General features: G+C 55.6%; 1 protein-coding gene across 4 annotated transcripts in view; it reads right to left on the reverse strand.

The window, feature by feature from the left end:
- Window positions 1–12,102, reverse strand: part of PLEKHA1 (pleckstrin homology domain containing A1) — a 35,540-nt gene extending 23,438 nt beyond the window's left edge. The window contains exons 1-2 of one of the 4 annotated variants that reach the window (XM_054728716.1): window positions 12,037–12,102; window positions 2,889–3,049 (exon numbers count right to left, since the gene is read on the reverse strand). In XM_054728716.1, coding sequence (XP_054584691.1) covers window positions 2,889–3,029 — 141 coding nt within the window. In that variant the 5' untranslated portion in view covers window positions 3,030–3,049; window positions 12,037–12,102. Of the gene's footprint in view, window positions 1–2,888; window positions 3,050–9,410; window positions 9,501–10,332; window positions 10,351–12,036 lie in introns of those variants that run through there. The other 3 variants (XM_054728717.1, XM_054728715.1, XM_054728718.1) reach the window with 3 other exon arrangements.
- Between the last annotated feature and the right edge of the window lie 7,519 nt (window positions 12,103–19,621).

Raw genomic sequence — 19,621 nt, forward strand, 5'->3', positions numbered from 1 at the left:
GCTGGCAGAGAAGGCGGGCCGGAGGACAAGGGAGGAGCGGAGGCGGGGCGGGGTAGAGTGCAGCAGGAAACCCTATTGCAGGATTTTTCCTGCAACGGGAACGCTAGTTTAAGATAAAAAGCAAAGTAAGCCATTTGTTCTTACGCATTCCTGCACTTTTTGCCGAAAACCTCTTTCAGGTTTCTCTGAATTCTCTTCCTATACAGCTACACAGTAACTGGATTCCCACCACTATCCCCGCCCTCAAGCAAGCAGGACGCCCCGAGCTGATCCCTAAGAACAGACTAGATGGGTTTTTTAAATCAATGGCTAGTGATAAAGAAAACAAAACAGAGGAAAAATGGCTCCCTAAGAACAGGTGAGCCAAATGAATGCACTTTCATTACTAGGGTTATGGTGGTCAGTATAACACGTTACTGCACTGTAGCCATAAGCAACTAGGTTGAATCATATGAAATTGCCGTTTTTAGTGCATGAAAATACTGGAGCATTGGCAACTTCATATGGTTCAATCTAATTTAACACTCTCAGCACGGCATTTTACTAAAGTTTTCATGCGAGATGAGAGTCTTTATTAATACATTTAAAAGTGACAGAAGGCTGTAAAAGATTCCCTTCAGCTGAAGTGAAGAGACCCATTTACTGAGAACTGCGTACAAGGACAGGTTTAAAATTCTGCACTACATCCGAAAAAACCCATGTGTTCACTACACCACAGAAATCTGGTTCCAAGAGTTCCTGTGAAGACCTGGCTGAGTGCAAACTTGAACATGCAGCCTCCCGGCGCCAGCCAGGCCGCGGCCCCGCCTCTGGGCCAGAGTCACCTGTGGCTCCAGGTCCATTTCTCAGTCACCGCCTCCGGGAAGGCTTCCCCCCGCCGGCTGCAGCCACAGCCCCTCTCCCCACCCGCTTGCTTCCTTCCCTGTCGGAGCACGTCCTGCTTGGTGCCTGGGTCTTCCAGCTCCGTGAAGGGGCAGTCCTGACAGAGGGCGGGGCTCTGAGGAGCAGACCTGTGACATGTGAAGACTGAAAAGCCACCCAGGCCTTTCACATGAAGCCCAGGAGAAGCCAGATGCAGGTCGGCCAGGTCCCGTGGAGACGCGTGCCGGAGGGAAGCAGCAGAGTGCGCACCCTCGCGGGGGTGAGGACCCAGGCAGGGGCCCGGCACACGGCCCTGAGAAGGTGCCGGGGACTGGTGGCTTCCCCTTGGCTTCGGAAAGGGTTTGGGAGGGGCCTGTGCCACAGAAAAGGTGGGGCCGTGAAAGGGAGGAATCGGCTCGACGTTAAAAGCAAAGGTAAAGATGAACTTGTGACTGCGCTGCCCTCCTCCTGCCACTGCCTCTCGTCAGGTAAACACAGGTGTGAATCATGTGGCTGCGTAGCCAGGTCACTGCCCCCCAGGACAGCTGGCTACACCCAGAGGTGAGGCAGTCCACCTGGGGGTCAGTGAGCTCTTAAGAATAAGGAGAGCCGGAGCAGGTGTTGCTCAGTGGATAGAGCGTCGGCCTGCAGACTGAAGGGTCCCAGGTTCGATTCCGGCCAAGGGCACATGCCCGGGTTGCGGGCTCGATCCCCAGTGGGGGGCGTGCAGGAGGCAGCTGATCAATGACTCTCTCATCATTGATGTTTCTATCTCTCTGTCCCTCTACCTTTCTCTCTGAAATCAATAAAAATATATTTTTTTTAAAAAAGAATAAGGAGAGAAAAGATAGTTCCTGGCAAAAAAAAAAGTCTCATCCACAGCCTGCACTCCAATACTATCATCGGAATTAAAATACAAATTATCCTCCAAAACCTGAAAGGCTGCGTGAGGACAAAGGTCTGGACTTACGTAACGGACAGCCAAAGGGCAAAGGGAGGGCTGGTGGGGAGAAGACACCGGAACTGGATCACGGCTCACAGAACAAACACAGCCGTCTCACACAGAACAGGTACTTCTTAGCAAAACGCAGTCCAAACAACAGGAAGGTGAAGACCAGGGTACGTGGGTTTCTTGCATTCAGGAGGCTGACAACTCAAATTCTATATGAACACACACAAACGCGTGAGCGTGTACGCTGTACCTCACCTCGCCGGTGCAGGGCAGTAAAGACGCTAGGCCGGTGTCGGATCCAGTCCGCCCTGCGCAGCACAGACCCTCCTCCGGCCTGCTCCCCCGGCCGCAGGCTCCTCGCCTGCACAAGGAGCCCACTGACCAGAACAGCTCAGAGGTTTGCTAGGGACTCACTCATCTCTTGGTCTGCACATGCTTCCTGGCAACACTCATCCCAATTACTACAGAGTCTCAGGCAGGGAAGATCCAGAGCTGCCCGGCAGGTGATCTCTAACCCAGGTCTCTCATCCGCCGTTTACAACATCACCCCCGGCGACTCACAAGACACCAATAAAACCGAGTGGGTTTCCACCAGGAAGGGCGCCGCACCGGCTGACACGCCAGCTCTCACACGACGTGGCGAAAGGCCGACATCACGCGCGAGTGTCCGCGAGAGCGCAGCGTGTTTCCAAAGGACAGTCGCCACCCGGAGACGGCGGCTCACACCGAAAGCAGCGGTCGCCAGCCGGTGGCCCGCGGACTGTGGTCCGTGAGGTCCGAAAGGTCGGCAACCACTCATCGAAGGATTCTAATTTTCCACCAGAGCTCGTGTTTCTCTCCCGGGAGGAAAGGCATATGTGACGCATCCATTTTTATCAAATAAACTTCGTTTCATCTTGTGAAACTCAAATGAGACAGCAGGAGCTGGGGGCAGGGCGGAGAGAGTGCCCGCGTAGAAACCAGTCTGAACACATACCGTTTGGAAGACAAATCCCAACCCCACAGGACGTCAAACACTCTGACCATGAAACTCCGGCATGCTTTTGAAGGAAGGAAGCCCTTGGATTTTACAAACCTGTGGATTATCCATGTACCATACAAAACTATCTTCTCTGGTATCCAGGATGAAGTACCTTCGAAGAAATTTACCACTGTTTTCATTTTCTTCGATGTCTAGAAAACCACAAATGCGATTCTGACGATCCACATAAGGCATTTCTGAGCTTGCACATCACACTGTAAGACAAAAACACCAAGGGTCAGTACTTCTCAGTGGCTGTGAGGACACACTGTGCGATGGTAGGGTTGTTCAACCCGCTTCCGACACCGGGTGGGAGCCGGGCCAGGTGAACACAGACAAAGCCTGGCAAAGTCACTTCTAAAATCAGGGGCTGTGAGTGGTTACAAAGGGCAGCGGTTCTCAGTGAGGACGGAGGAGGCTGAGCGCCTCACCCGAGTAACCACAGCACTTACTTCTCCCTAAACGAAGACTCAGCCACCCCAACCTGCATTTCCTCACTTGTAAGTCAGGGGCGTCTCCCTTTCAGGCTGCGCCAGGATAGTTGTAAATACACCAACAGAGGCGAACTCCACTGGCCGCCTCCTGTGCGCTGGGCTCTGCGCTTCTCCTCCACGCACTGTCTCACGTGACCCTCCAAGTGACCTGAGCAGCACCAACTTTCCCATTTCAGACAGAAACTTACCGCTGAGGAGGAAGTGCGTTCCCAAGACGAGAGAACCAGGAGGAAACGGACCACAACGAGACCCAGATCCTTGGACTCTACGGCTTGTCTTTAATCTCCACACCGCCCTGCCGCTCCAAACCTCTCAATTCTTAAAACTAAAACGAGTCACAACAAAGGCAGCGACCATCGTGGAGAGAAGCAGGCACGCCGTGCCTCCTGATGGAACGCAGCATCGCCGATGGCGTGAACACGCCGTAGCCACGAGTAAGCTGTCACCTGATCTCACCAGGTCTCTCGAGCTCCCTATTCCCAACCACCGATCGACAGGACGTGAAGGGCACCGAGGAACCCGATAAACTGGATTCAGTCACCAAAGCCACACCGGGAAGGGCCAGGACACAGAGCCGTTTCTTCAGCAGAACTGTGGCTACAGGGACAGGAGAGAGACTTCGGAGACAGCGCATGCCGTGGTCCTGAGGGGCCGGCACTGCTCTTGTGCTGATGAACGGGGAAACCAGGACGTGGGTTAAAGACAGTGCTGACAGGCATTTTCTCCAGAAACGAGCGGGGCTCCTTCCTGGTGTGCCTGGCCCGTGTACCAGCACCGCTCGGCAGCAGAATGGATTTCTCTAACTGGCTCTGTGTTAAAGGCTCAGGAAGTTTAACTCGGTGAAAACTCCGTTAGGACGAACAGACGTGCACTACTTGATTTCCAGATTTACAATGAAGCCACAGCAACAAAGATGGGAGGGCTAGTGAGAAGATAGCGCTAATCCTCTCTAATAAAAGGTAATATGCAAATTAACCACCACTCCGCTACACAAGCCACGCCCACCAGCCAATCAGGGCGAGTATGCAAATTAACCCCAGCCAAGATGGCTACCATTGGGTTTCCCCAGCAACAGAAGAAGCCAAGCTTTCCACACACTCTGGCGGGCCCAGGCCTCCGCTCCAGGCTACAAAGTTTCAATTGTACAAGGTAAATAAATTCCAGATACCAGGGCCTCTGCTTGGGTCGCCAGGGGCGTGGCTGGCCTGCAAACCACCACAGGCCCCTCGTCCAGGCCGACGCCCCAAGGAAACCCCACCCTGACCCAGGACACCCTTCAGGGCAAGCCAGCTGGCCCCCACCCGTGCACCAGGCCTCTATCCTCCTATCTAATAAAAGAGTAATATGCAGATTGACCATCAATCCAACACACAATATGGCTGCCCCCATGTGGTCAAAGATCCTGCCCCCATGTGGACACAAGATGGCCACCACTAGATGGCCAGCAGGAGAGGGCAGTTGGGAGGCACCAGGCCTACAAGGGAGGGCAGTTGGAGGCAATCAACCCTGTAGGGGATGGCAGTTAGGGGTGACCAGGCTGGCAGAGGAGGATAGTTGGGGGCAAACAGGCTGGCAGGGGAGCAGTTAGACATCAATCAGGCTGGCATGGGAGTGGTTAGGGGGTGATCAGGCTGGCAGGCAGAAGCGATTTAGGGGCAATCAGGAAGGCAGGCAGGCGAGCAGTTGGGAGCCAGCAGTCCTGGATTGTGAGAGGGATGTCCAACTGCCCGTTTAGGCCCGATCCCACCGGATGGAGTTAAAGTTAAGAGCTTCTCTTTGAAGGAAACACTAAGAAATCAAAAGAAAAAAGGAAGAAAAAATAAATAAATAAATAAATCCCACCGGGATTGGGCCTAAACGGGCAGTCGGACATCCCTCGAGGGGTCCCGGATTGGAGAGGGTGCAGGCTGGGCTGAGGGACACCACGCCCTCCGTGCACGAATTTCGTGCACCGGGCCTCTAGCAAATCAACAAAACCAAAGAGCACCCAGAAACAGAACCACACGTGTCTGTCAATATTTTCAACGAAGATGCCCAGGAGTTCCACGGGGAAGGACGGTCTTTCAGCGAGTGGCGCTGAAACGACCCGCTGTCCGTGTGGAATAAATCAGCTCGAAATGGTCAGGGCTCTGCCGTAAAGGCTGCAGGGGAAAGCTTCCCAGAAACACCAGGAGCAAGTCTGCAGGACCCTGTGCCCCCGGGGGCCAGACGCCTCAGACAACACGCGAGGAGCTGGGCCAGGTGACGGCTCCTACACTGGACGGAGTTAAAGTTAAGAGCTTCTCTTTGAAGGAAGCACTAAGAAATCAAAAGAAAAAAGGAAGAAAAAATAAATAAATAAACAAATAAATAAATAAATCCAAAGACAAGCCACAGATGGGAGAAAATATCCAGTACACTTATCCTCAAAGTGACCGATATCCAAGAACAGGCAAAGAATTATTATTATAATTCAATAACAAAGCAACCAACCAAATAGAAAAATGGGCAAAAAACATGAAGACAAGCCAACAAAGAAATATATCTATATATGGTAAATCAGCACATAAAAAGATGATCATCATTACTCAGGAAGGGATTGCAAAGAAACACCGTAAGATGCCACCACATACCTACTATCATGGCTAAAACAAACAAAAAACACCTAAAAACAAACAAACAAAAAACCTGACACTACCAAATGCTGACAAGCATGAACAAATGAACACTCTCGCATACACCGATGGAGGGATGCAAAATGGTTCAGCACCCTGGGAATACAGTTTGGCAGATTCTTACAAACTTACACATATTCTTACGATAGGACCCAGCGATCCCACTCTTAGGTATTTATCCACATGAATCGAAAGCTTATATTCACACAAAAAACCTGCATGGCAATGTTTATAGCAACATTGTCCACAACTGGCAAAAGCACCAACACCCCAAATGTCGCTCCATCTGGTAAATGAACTCTGGTACGCCCTGGACAATGGAAGCCTATTCAGCAACATAAAGGACCAAGCGACTGATACACACCACATGGGTAAATCTCAAATGTCCTTTGCTAAGTGAAAGCAGCCAGAGGAGAGGGGGAGGGGGAGGGGGAGGGGAGGAAAGGGAAGAAAGAAAGAAAGGAAGAAAGAAAGAAAGAAAGAAAGAAAGAAAGAAAGAAAGAAAGAAAGAAAGAAAGAAGAAAAGAAATTGGGACAGCTCATAGCTCGGCAGGTGGGGGGAGGGGGGGTGACTTTAAGGGTGAGTCCTTCCTTACTGACAGTTAGTTTCTCTGCTGGAACTCAGGCTCCAGGAGAGCAGGGACTTGCGTTGCTGTTTAAGAGTGCTTTTCTGATGCCTAAACAGCTGCTGGCACATGGGAGGCACTCAGGAACAATTTGTTGAGTGAAGTATTAAGAAACCCGTAATTACTGCAACTAATCTGAATGTTTAATTTTCCAAAAACAAACCTGCATTTTCCTCATCAGACAAGAAATCATTCAGCAGATTTATCGGACTGGTTTGTTTAGATGACAGAAGGAAAAAGGTTCAAACACTATATTTCTGTTTGGATTTGTATCATTTTTAGTCAAGTTAGTATGAGGCAAGACTAGATAAAATTATATGATTAAAACCTCCCAATATTTATCCTTCAGCATTACTTATGCTCTAACATATCCTATATAATAAAAGGCTAATACGCAAATTGTCCCCTCGACTGGGAGTTCAACTGGGAGTTTGACCAGGGGGCGGGGCCGGCCAACGGCCCATGGCCCCTCCCCCCGGCCAGCCCAGCCTGATTGGCGCAGGCTGCCAGACCCCACCTGTGCACAAATTCGTGCACCAAGCCTCTAGTGATAATACAATCAGCAATAAATTAACAAACTCGTAGTTAATACTTCATCAGGCAGGAACCAGGAAGTAAGCCAAAAAATGAAAACAAAAGTCAGAGACAGAAAAGAAAAAGAAAGGAGTTAAGCTCTGCAGAGTGAGACCTGGCTAGGCCCTCAGGACCTTGCGATTCTGTTAACTGGATGCTGGGTGAGACCATCCTGATTCTCCCCAAACTGCTGACAAACACACAGCTGAGCATGTGTGGACATCGGGACAAACCTCTGGGGAGCCCACACGGACTCCCCCACAGACCTCTGGGCTCCAGCACCCTGACCAATGCCTCCCCATCGTTCCACACCACACAAGCAGCTGACAGAGAGAGGACGCACTCAGAAGTCTTCCAAGTCTTCGGGGAGAGCACAGGGAACGGAGGGGTACCCACCCCAAACGGGCAGGGGACACCCCAGAGCATCATTCGCGAGAGGAGAAGGGCTACAGGAGAGTCGGCACCTCGTTCTCCAGCTCAGTGTCTGCGCAGGAAACGCGGGGTCAGGAGGGGGCCGACGGGAGCAGCCTGCAGGCCACCGTTGGGCGTCACGAGGAAAGGAGTGTCGGTGGGTTCCGTGGAGGCTGCAGGAGGTAACCCCCGGGGCTGTCTCGCTGGCATGGACAAAGCCTGGCCGCACGAGAACATTCCCAGCCACCTCGGCACACGCGCTCCAGGAGCCGGGGAGGGCGGACAGCAGGCCAGGAGGGGAGTGCAGGTAGCAAACGCCAGGCCTGGGCACTCTGGGCGAGGGCGCTGCGGCACACTCTCACCCAAGTCCCGCGTGGACTCCTGTCGGAGGACCCTGGCTGCCACTGTCAAATAAGAGAGCTTTATTCTTTTAAATATGTTTTTATTGATTTCAGAGAGGAAGGGAGAGGGAGAGAGAGAAACGTGGATGAGAATCATTGACCGGCTGCCTCCTGCACGCCCCCTACTGGGGATCGAGACCGCAACCCAGGCACGTGCCCTGACTGGGAACCGAACCGTGACCTCCTGGCTCATAGGTCGGCGCTCAGCCACTGAGCCACCACGACCAGGCGGTAAGAGAGCTGATACTCCCAGGTCAGAAATGCTGTCCTTTCACTGCTTCTTCGGACCAGTCCCCACCCAGGAGATCCCAGAGGAGGGCCAAGAAGGCCCTCACCCGGGGCCCACCACACCCCCGCCCCACCCACGGGCTCCTGCAGCAAGTGGCCCAACCCTGGTAAGTCAGGGAGAACAGCTTCCCACTGCACAGGAGACTGAAGGTTTAACCGGAAACAGGGTAAGCGGAGCTTTTAACAGCTGCACATGCGGAAAAGCGGTCATCTGCCCCTGATGCCATGAGGCAGGGCGAGGGGGAGAGGGGCACCCTACAAAGCACAATGAAAAGCGGTGGGTGTCGGGAAAGACCGGGGTGTGTGTGTGTGTGTGCGTGTGTAACAGCGGGGACAGTCGGAGCAGCACCACTGCCCTGGGAGGGGGAGGAGGCACGCCTGGCCCGGGGCTCCCTGGGGACCTGTCCGGGTGAGCCGTGAGCCGTGGGCCACTGCTTCCACGTCCCCTCAGTGCCCGTGGCCGCCCTTTCTCAGGAAGAGGGCCGCGGACCCAGAACCCAGAACCCAGAACCGGGCTCCATGGCTCCCTCGCCAAGTCTAAGCCACATGAAGGGGCGCAACCACAGCTGCTGGAGGGCACCCCTGCCAGACTGACGCGGCAGGTACGGTTCCAGGGTTCCCGCAGGAAAAAATACTGCAGACCCTCAGACTTACAGACAAGGAGATCCTAAATGACTGATTTCCTCTCACGTTCAACAGAGATTCCAGCTCAAAAAAGCTTACGCTATGAACCCCCAAACACTATCTTCCTGAATCCACGCACTCCGTCTAAGCAAAAGGCTCACCGAACACACAGCAGGCGTGTTTGCTGACGTATCGTCAGGAATTACCAGGTCATACGTTCTATCACACAGGAGCTACCAGAAGAAACATTACTTCGAGCTCAAATGGCTTAACGGCACTCATTAAGCTTAAGAGAGTCCTATGGCTGTAACAACTATCAACAGGAATTTTGAGTTTTAAATAAAAACACCCCCTATTTTTATGTTCCTAAAAATAACTAAGCATTATAGACAAGCATCTACAGCGACCCATGTGTCTGCCTGAAGAACCTGCTTCTGATACATCAGTTTCCAAATGTGTGTCCTCACAAGTGGTCAGAAGAATGAAGAGTAACTTTCATATTTACCTCCTGCCGAAGTCATTTTATTGTATCACTGGAGATCTGAATGAGAGGAGTCACCTTGACATGTAACAGGGAATTCTAACATTACCAAGAGTCAAGGCTCCAGCAGGTGAAATGGTGCTGGTCTCCGCTCTCCGCTCACAGCGGAGGCAGTTACTGCTCTAACACCTGAAAGTTTCTACCAATAAAAGCAGAGTATGAGTAACTATGGTCACATCTGAATAATCACTACATTCTATTCAGAAAACCATTATCTTCCCCATTCTTTGTTGTTGTTGCTAATCCTCACCCTAGGGTATTTTCCCATTGATTTTTTAGAGTAAATGGGGGTGAGAGGGAGGGAGAGGAAGAGGAGAGAGAGGGGAAGGGAAGGGGGGGGGGAGAGAGAGCGAGAGAGGAACCGCGGAGAGAGACACATCCTCCCGCACACGCCCCAATGGGGGCTTGGGATCGAACCTGCAACCACAAGGGTACCTGCCCTTGACCAGGAATCAAACCTGAGACCCTCTGGTGTGTGGGCAATAGCTCTAACCACTCAGCACACCGACCAGGGCCTTTCCCATTCTTCAATGTCAGAGGTATTTAAATAAGAACAAAAAGTAATGCCTGACCAGCGAGGCTCAGTGGTTGAGCATCAACCCATGAACCAGGAGGTCACGGTTCAATTCCCGGTCAGGGCCCAGGCCCAGGCTGCAGGCTCGATCCCCAGTAGGGGGCGTGCAGGAGGCAGCCGATCAATGATTCTCTCTCATCACTGATGTTTCTCTCTCTCCCTCTCCCTTCCTCTCTGAAATCAATAAAAAAAAAAAATACATTTTTAAAAAGAGAGCAACTATTTAACATCAAGCAATATTCCAATGGCGAATTCTGACTTAAATTGTTCTAATAAATTAGTTCATAGATTTCATTCTGGGTTATAAATTACCATGGAGTCAAAATAACTGGTTTTCGCAGTGTGACTATAAGAACTTTCTTTCTTTAAAGCTGCATTAAATGTTTCTGGGGAAAAGCGCCTATAAAAACATGCAATGCTCCCATCTTTCTCAAGTCCTTTCTCAGGATCTCCCACACCATCGCAGCCTCCCCAGGAACAATCGGAGTGTGGCCCGCGGTTCCGCCCAAACAAAGCCCGGCTATTCTTACCGTCCCGCTCCTCTGAAAGGGCCTTCCGCCCGCCCGGCTTCCGAGCGATTGTGCGCTCATCCTGTTGGCGGTCCCTCCCGGCCGCCCCCACCGCGGGGGTGAGGCACAGCCTGCCCCCCGCCCCCCAAAGCGGCCATAAAACGCAGCTTCATCGTAAGCGAGACAGTCTCAGTCCACACACCTCACCCCGGAGAGTGGCCAGAAAGGACCGATCAGCACCTCCCCGGACGCCGGTGGCTCCTCCGGGAACCGGCCGGGACCACGGGCACAGCGAGCCCGCTCCGCTCGCCCCCACCCCTGCGTGGGCGCACCCGCATCCGACTGCACTCCCGTGGGAAGATGTGGCCGTTCGGAAAGGGGGTTCAACAAACTCTCTTTTTTTTTGGGGGGGGAGGGGGGTGCCATAGTCTGTTAAGATGGAGATTTGCGTGTGGAACAGGCATTTCCGTCCGAATGAGTCGCACCCCTTTTTGAAATAACAACTCCAGCCCTTCGGATGGTGAAGAAGAGCCGCCGTTTTACAAAAGGGACTTTTTAGCTTTTCTCCGGGATCCAGGAAGGCGTGCCCCCATTTTGCTGTCAAGTGCTTCAAGGGCATGACACACGCACACGGTGCAGCCGAGGGCGCGGGGGGCGCGGGGTTCCCGAGCTGCGGGCCGCCCGTCCCCGCCGCCCGCGAGCCCCGGGGAGAGGGTTCCGGGGAGGAAGCGAGCGCGGGGCAGCGCCCTCGTGGCGGCGGCGGGGACCGCCCGGGAAGAACAGGTGTCCCGGCCGGAGGTGAGGAAGGCGGGCCCGGCCTGCTCCTCCCACCTCCGCCTCCGCGCGACCTGCCCCCGCGCGGCCGTCGGGGTTCCCTCCTCACCCCCGGACGCTCGGCGCGGGCGGGGCCCCCTCGGACCCTGAGCCCCAGGCCCCCTCCGACGGTCTCCCCGGGAGGGTCCGCGGGGAGCACAGCTGGGCCTCCCCCAGCCGGCGCCTTCCGCGCCCCGCGCGCCCCGGCGGGCGCCGGCCGCCGCCGCCGCCACCTGAGCCGCAGGTGCGAAGGTGACGCGCTCAGACCGCGCGGTTCCCGGGCGCAGGGCGGGGCCGGGGGGACCGGCGCGTCCCAAAGGGCGAGCTTCGCCCTGAAGCCCGGACCCGCCCTGAAGCCCGGACCCGCCGCCCGAAGGTGGGCCCGCGGCGCAGCGCTGGGGCCGGGCCGGCGGGAGAGCCGGAGGCGGGGCGGGGCGGGGCGGGGCGGGCGGCCGGCAGAAGGGCGCGGCCGCACTGGGTGGCCGACCCCGGGAAGCTGGTCCCCCCGAGGCCTCCCGCCCTCGCCGCCCGGACGCCCGGAGGTCGCACGACACTGAGGCGCCGCGGGGACAGGACCCGCCCCTCCCGCCCGGCCGGTCCCGGCGCAGGTGAGCGCCCGCGGCCTCGCCCAGGTGCGGGGCGCGCGCCAGGGGAGAGGCCGCCGCCCGCCGCCCGCCGCCCGCCCCGCACTCACCAGCGCCGCCGGCCCCTCGGCGGACCGCGGCCGCCTCCTGCTCCCTCCGCCGGCGCGGCGCTCCCGGGCCCCGCCTCGCCCCGCCCGGCACGCCGCGCTCCTCACGCCGGCTCTCCGCGGCCTCCGCCCGGACCCCGCACCGCCCCGGCCGCGCTCCCACCGGCGCCGACTTGCCCGAGCGGTGCCCACGACGGCCCCCGCGCACTGCGCACGCGCGCCGCGCCGCCGCGGCCCCCAGACGGCGGCCGAGATTCCCGAGCGGGCACTCCCAGGCCACGAGACTACAATTCCCGGCAGGCCCCGCGCGGCTCGGCGGGCCGGGTATCCGGCGTCTTCCTGGTTCCCGGGGAGGAGGCTTCGGGCACGTCGGGGCGGGTCGCGCGCCGAGCTCTAGGCCCCTGCGCGGCGGAGCATCCTGGGATTCGTAGTTTCCGACCACCAGGGGCTTGGCTCGGGGGCGGGACTCCGGATTCTCTGAGGTCATCGCCTGGAATAGAGCTTCGCGGCGCCGGGTTCCGTAAAGACAGGCTTGGTTCGTTTGCAGATCATCTGTTTGCCCGCTGTCCCATCACCAGTGCAGGAGGCACAGACGCAGCGGCTGTGGCGTGACCCGCAGAACCCTGCTGCCCAGCTCCGCGCGCCAATTCTGCGCCCTAACCATTCCTCCCTAGAACTGTAGCTCCACCTCCTACCCTAGGGGACCCGGGCCTAAGGGCCACTTAGAGGGTCAGGTGAAAGTCTTTCAGAAAAGATGGAGAATAACCATGTCTTTCCATAAGTATTTATTCATAGTCAACATCTCTGCTGAGCACCTGCTCTGTGCCACGTCCCGTGATGGGCACTAGGCCTACATCTGAGAACGGGACAGACTCCATCAGGCCTTCACGGAGCCTGCAGGCTGTCAGGGGAGCTGGTCCTTAAGATAATTATAGATGTCGGTGCCATGAAGGAACTGGGCAAGTCAGAGAGAGCGTGGGGGAGGAGAGGCCCTGTAGTGGGGGTGGCCAGTGAAGGCTCTCTGAGGAACTGATCCTTGAGCTGGAACCTGAAAAATGAGAATTATTCAGACATGCCAAGGGCTGGGAAAGAATGACATGCCATGCCTTTCACGGTGCACGGCACACACCGGGCTCTCAGGCCCTGTTTGTGCTGTGTGTCCTCCTTCCTTTCCTTCCCCTGCCCAGCCTGAGATCACATCCTTCCCGCTTCACATCGGTATCCCTCCGTTCAGAACATCCTTCCTATAGGAAGACGTGCAGGAGACAAACCAATGCCCAGCAGGAGGACACGCTGCGGCGGCGGCCAGGACAGAAGGTGCAAGTTAAATGCCACTGAGCCTGTGGCATGGCGGGAACTCTCACTGGGTAACCCCTCCTGTAGCTGGGAACTGGGTTAAAAGTCTGGGCCCGCCTGGCCAGCGCGGCTCAGGGGTTGAGCATTGACCTATGAACCTGGAGGTCACGGTTCAATTCCCGGGTCAGGGCACATGCCCAGGTTGCAGGCTCGATCCCCAGTAGGAGGCGTGCAGGAGGCAGCCGATCCACGATTCTCTCTCATCATTGATGTTTCTATCTCTCCCTCTCCCTTCCTCTCTGAAATCAATAGAAATATATTTTTTTAAAAAAATAAAAGTCTGTGCCCTCAGCCTGGCCTCCTGACTCGATTTCGTTCATGAGGCAGAAAATCAGATTTGGAGTGTCTTTATTAGGATCCTAAAGGAAACTCCGACTTGATCTCAGCTGAATCCATGGGAAGTGGAAGACAGCCGAAGACTTACCTGCGGAGACTCACCTGCGTGACCGTAGCAGCTCGTGGCACCTCGCTGTACTGGCACACAGCGACCAGCTGCTCACCTTGCAGCGTGTTCAGAGCCCCGTGCACGGATGGCAGTGAAAACACCTCGCGAGCTTCAGGGAAGGTTCCGGTCCCGGCTTTTACAGACTCCCACCTTCCACATTCCCAAGACCACTCACTGGTCCGTTTTCTTTCGGGAACCCCTGGTCGTGTGGCCCTGCAGACGCCTGTCTCCTCCAGGCCTCCTGTCCTCACCTGCTCGCCAGGTGACAGTGTTTGGTTTCACCACGGTTTGTGAGCTGCCCAGAGCACTCTTCCCTCGGGTCCACAGTGGCCTTTGGGGTTTTTGGTTTTTTAAATATATTTTATTGATTTCTTACAGAGAGGAAGGGAGAGGGAGAGAGAGTTAGAAACATCGATGAGAGAGAAACATCGATCAGCTGCCTCCTGCACACCTCCTACTGGGGATGTGCCCGCAACCAAGGTGCATGCCCTTGACCGGAATCGAACCTGGGACCTTTCAGTCCACAGGCCGACGCTCGATCCACCGAGCCAAACCGGCTAGGGCTTGTTTTGTTTTTTAATTAAATGTATTTTTATTGGTTTCAGGGAGGAAGGGAGAGGGAGAGAGCGAGAGAAACATCAACGTGAGAAAGAATCATAGATTGGCTACCTCCTGCACGCCCCACACTGGGGATCGAGCCCACACCCCCGGGCATGTGCCCAACCGGGAAATGAACTGTGACCTCCTGGTTCATAGGTCAACGCTCAACCACTGAGCCATGCCAGCTGGGCTGGGCAAAGTTTGTGGCCGTTGTTGTTGTTTTTAACTGAATGTGTGGCTTCATTTAAAAGTAGGGAAATTTCACATAAAAACCCAGATGTCACCTGCCTGACCCTCTCAACATCTGAGCTTGCCTTTCCTAGCTAGAAGTTCTAGAAGGGGGTCTCCACCTCAGGAATTCTAGAAGATTCTAGATGGGATATTTGGGACATACTTAAAATGAAAAAAAAAAAAAGATCCCTTGTTTTTCTGAAATTCAAATGCAACGTCTTGTGTTTGATCTGAAAACCCTCTTAGAGGTCAGCCCACAGGGGCAGAGGGCCTCTCACACCCTGGGGAATCTTCGTCCTCCTCCATCTTCTCACCTGGCATCGTTAACTGAGGGCTTTTAAACTCTCCCTTTGCCTGTGTTGCCCAGCAAACCCCAAAGGCTGTTTGACACTGAGAGCCACGTGTATAGACAGCGAGGGGAGCCAGAGACGGGACTCAGGCGAGGCTGCAGAGTTAGGGTTAGGGTTAGGGTTAGGGCTAGGGTTAGCGTTAGGGCTAAGGCTAGGGTTAGGGTTAGGGTTAGGGTTAGGGTTAGGGCTAGGGTTAGCGTTAGGGCTAGGGTTAGGGTTAGGGTTAGGGTTAGGGTTAGGGCTAGGGTTAGCGTTAGGGCTAGGGCTAGGGTTAGGGTTAGGGTTAGGGCTAGGGTTAGCGTTAGGGCTAGGGCTAGGGTTAGGGTTAGGGTTAGGGTTAGGGGTAGGGTTAGGGTTAGGGTTAGGGCTAGGGTTAGGGTTAGGGTTAGGGCTAGGGCTAGGGTTAGGGTTAGGGTTAGGGTTAGGGATAGGGTTAGGGTTAGGGTTAGGGTTAGGGTTAGGGTTAGCGTTAGGGCTAGGGCTAGGGTTAGGGTTAGGGTTAGGGCTAGGGTTAGCGTTAGGGCTAGGGCTAGGGTTAGGGTTAGGGTTAGGGTTAGGGTTGGGGTTAGGGTTAGGGTTAGGGCTAGGGTTAGGGTTGGGTTAGGGTTAGGGTTAGGGTTAGGGTTAGGGCTAATGTTAGGGTTAGGGTTAGGGTTAGGGTTAGGGCTAGGGTTAGGGTTAGGGCTAGGGTTAGGGTTGGGTTAGGGTTAGGGCTAGGGCTAGGGTTAGGGTTAGGGTTAGGGTTAGGGTTAGGGCTGGGGTTAGGGTTAGGGTTAGGGTTAGGGTTAGGGCTAGGGTTAGGATTAGGGCTAGGGTTAGGGTTAGGGTTAGGGTTAGGGCTGCAGTGTAAGCAGGCCTTGGGGACAGCCTCCTGGGAGGAGGACTTGGGATCAGCCAATAAATGCAGCAACAAAAAATAACAATCCTCTTTGGGCTTCTCTCTCCTCCTGCCTTGTTTGGATGGAGAGGTTCGTTACGTAACCGTGCTTTCTTAAGTCCGTGGAATATTCCCTTGTTGAAATGACAGCCTGGGAGCCAACCAAGAACATTCAGGACCCAGAGGCAGCGCCGAGGAATTCTGGAATGTTCCACGGAGACTGGTCATCTGAAGAAAATGGTGCGGAGTCTGAAGTCCGGAATCTGCCGTTTACATTTATTTATTCATTTATTTTAACATATATTTTTGTTGATTTCAGAGAGGAAGGGAGAGACAGAGAAACGTCACTGACGAGAGAGAGTCATTGATTGGCTGCCTCCTGCACGCCCCGCGCTGGGGATCCAGCTCGCAACTGTTGACCTCCTGGTTCCTGGGCAGACCCTCAGCCACGGAGCCACACTGGCCAGGCTGCCATTTACCTTTATTTTTTTTTTTTAATGTATTATATTGATTTTTTACAGAGAGGAAGGGAGAGGGATAGAGAGCTAGCAACATCGATGAGAGAGAAACATCGATCAGCTGCCTCCTGCACACCCCCTACTGGGGATGTTCCCGCAACCAAGGTACATGCCCCTGACCGGAATCGAACCTGGGACCCTTCAGTCCACAGGCCGACGCTCTATCCACTGAGCCACACCGGTTTCGGCTGCCATTGACCTTTAAACCGTGGCGGCCGTCCCAGCGCCAGGCCCCGCGTGTGTAGAGGAGCACTTTGAAGCTCACTCGGCCGTCCCCCGTGGAGTGTGGAGAGGGCACGTGACCGGCCGGAGTCCCTCAGGACGGTGCTGAGCACGTGGCCCCTCGAATATTTGACCGCCCGCCCAGCGTCGACGCGTCCTGTCTCCCTGCCCCGCTCGCTTTCTCTCCCCTTCGCGACGATCACCTCCTCACACTCCGTTTATCTGACTCTCTGCTCGCCTCACTCCAGTGTAACTCCACACACACACACACACACACACGGTCTCTGTTTTGCTCATCACTGTTCTCAGCGCCCAGAACAGAAATGCCTGTTGGGTGATGAATGCCACCAGCCCGTTAGGAACGGGGTCAGAGCCCGAAGTCAAGGAGAGGAGCACCTCCAGACCTGACCCCCCCCCCCCAGCCCGTTCCTGTGACCGGAACACACGGTCCGATGACTCAGCCAAAGGACCACGACTCGGATGATTTTATGGGAAGGAACGTGATTGGGAGCCAGCAAACGAGGAACATCAGCAGTGGGTCCTGGAACAAAGGGATGGATTCGTCTTTACTCAGGGAAATCCATGCATAAACATCAAGGTGAGCCTCATCGTCACATGTGTAGGTGGAGACCCCTGTGCCTGCGAACATGCCTACACATACATCACATGGTCCAAAGTGGCGAACAGCCTGGCTGGCATGGCGCAGTGGTTGAGTGTTGACCTATGAACCACGAGGTCACGGTTTGGTTCCCGGTCAGGGTAACACGCCCAGTTGCAGGCTTGATCCCCATTAGGGGGCCTACAGGAGGCAGCCGATCAATGATTCTCTCTCAGCATGGTTGTTTCTTTCTCCCTCCCTCTTCTCTCTCTCTCTCTCTCTCTGCCTCTCTCTGAAATCAATTAAAAAAAATTTTTTTTAAATATGGCAAAACATCTCCAGCGCAGGGAGAGGACTGTAGTATGATAACGGGGGGCAGTGAGAAGGTCCGCGAGGAGGTCGGTAGAGGGGCTCCCAGGCCACGCAGACCAGCCCCGTGGCCTCCCCGGGAAGACGGGCTGGCCGTTGTCGAGGTTAAGGATGGCGCAGGCAGGGAAAGGGCTTCACCGATCAGGCCTCAGACCTCCCGTCACCTCAGCAAATCGCTGGGTGCTGTTCGCCCAGCTTCTAACAATCAGGGTGAACTGCGCGGGTTCACAGGGGCCTCGGCGCCAAGGTAGGAATTCCAGATGAAAGTGAGTCCACGGTGGGCTGCCTTCCGGTGCCTGCCATACACTCACACACACACGTATGTTTCATGTAGGTATGACTTAAACACGAACCACACACGCTCTGGACCCAGCTTTCCCCTGTTCGTCCCCTGGAGAAACGGGGCAGCAGAGAGTTAGAAACAGCCCTTCCCTGTTTTTCAGAGTAAAAATGAAAGCTGCTGGGAAGGGAACTCCGTGGGGCTGGCTTTGTGGCTGAGCAGTGGGAAGGCGTCGGCCCAGCCCCCAACATGCCCGGCTTCAGCCAAGGAGAGGAGGACGGGGCTCAGGCACTGCCACGGGTGGGCTGCCCGGGATTGTCCCTCTGGAACTAATTTATAAAAATATTTTTATTGATTTCAGAGAGGAAAGGAGAGAGAGAAACATCAATGATGAGAGAGAATCATGGAAGGGGCTGCCTCCTGCACGCCCCCCACTGGGGATGCAGCCCGCAACTCCGCAGGTGCCCTGACGGGAATGGAACCCTGACCTCCTGGTTCCTAGGTCAACGCTCAACCCCTGAGCCAGGCCCCGGGCCGTCTTGACCTAAGTTAGGTTTCATCTGAGCTCTAAGGTGGGAGGACCCCCGGGGACTCTCCCGGGAGAGCGGGGGCTGGGAGAAGGCCTCAGCACTGTGCCCAGGACCTGAGGTGCTGACGGACCACCCTTCCCTCACCTCCATCCATCGCTGCTGATTTTCAATCAGCTTTTTGTTTGTTTTGTTAATCCTCACCCGAGGATATTTTTCCATTGATCTTTAGGGAGAGAGGAAAAGACAGAGAGAAGCATCCATGTAAGAGAAACACATCCATACGCTGACCTCCTGCTGGAGCCCTGACCAGGGCCCTGGCCGGAGAGGAGGCTGCAAGGGGGGTGCTGTCCTGGACCAGAATCGAACCTGGGACCCTTCGGTCCGCAGGCCCACGTTCCATCCACTCAGCCAAACCGGCTGGGCTCAACCGTCTCTTTAGAAACAACGTATTTTCACCTAAAAGCTGGGAGGCTTCCCCCTCCCCCTCCCCTCCCCCTCCGAGGGCAACACGGGCCCTCCCGCCCGGCAGTAAACCGCCTTTGTCCCCGGGTCCTGGCTGCCCTTCGGCCCAAACAAAAGGCGAGCGGCCCGACGATGGGCGCCCGCGGACCGCACAGGCCCGGCCTCCCGGCCCGCCCGCAGCTGTGAGGACCGGGCTCCCGCCGGCTCCCATTCACCGCTCCCCGCCCCTCCGGCCCATTCCGATCCCTCCCAGGGGCTGAAAGGGGGGCCGAGCCCGACCCGCCAAGGGCAGCAGGTGCGCAGGGGCCTGGCCCAGAGCCTGCCCGAGGATGGAGCCGGGCACCGGCCCCGGGCAGAGGGAGGCTTCAGCGCCGCCTCTGCAGCAGCTTCTGGGGCGCGATTTCCCTCCATAAAACAGAGCTTCGACCTGACCGCCTCCCCCACTGCAGGCTGCGCTGTGCAGGCTCCCCAGCTGGCTTCCCTGCCAGGTTCAAGTCCTAGAACCTCTTCAGGAAGGACCACTCCAGGGGCCTCAGGCCCTGCTGCCTGTTAGAATCATTGGGAGTCCTCCCTCCCTCCCTTCCTCCCTTCCTCCCTTCCTTCCTTGCTTCCTTCCAATCCTCACCCAATAATATTTTTCCGTTGACTTTTAGAGAGAGTGGAAGAGAGGGAAAGACAGAGAAACATGATGTGAGAGGAAACACATCCATTGGTTGCCTCCTGCATGAGCCCCGAGGCGGGGCAGGGGAG

The sequence above is a fragment of the Eptesicus fuscus genome, chromosome 17, assembly GCF_027574615.1.
Source record: "Eptesicus fuscus isolate TK198812 chromosome 17, DD_ASM_mEF_20220401, whole genome shotgun sequence".
In the NCBI taxonomy this organism is placed as follows: domain Eukaryota; kingdom Metazoa; phylum Chordata; class Mammalia; order Chiroptera; family Vespertilionidae; genus Eptesicus; species Eptesicus fuscus.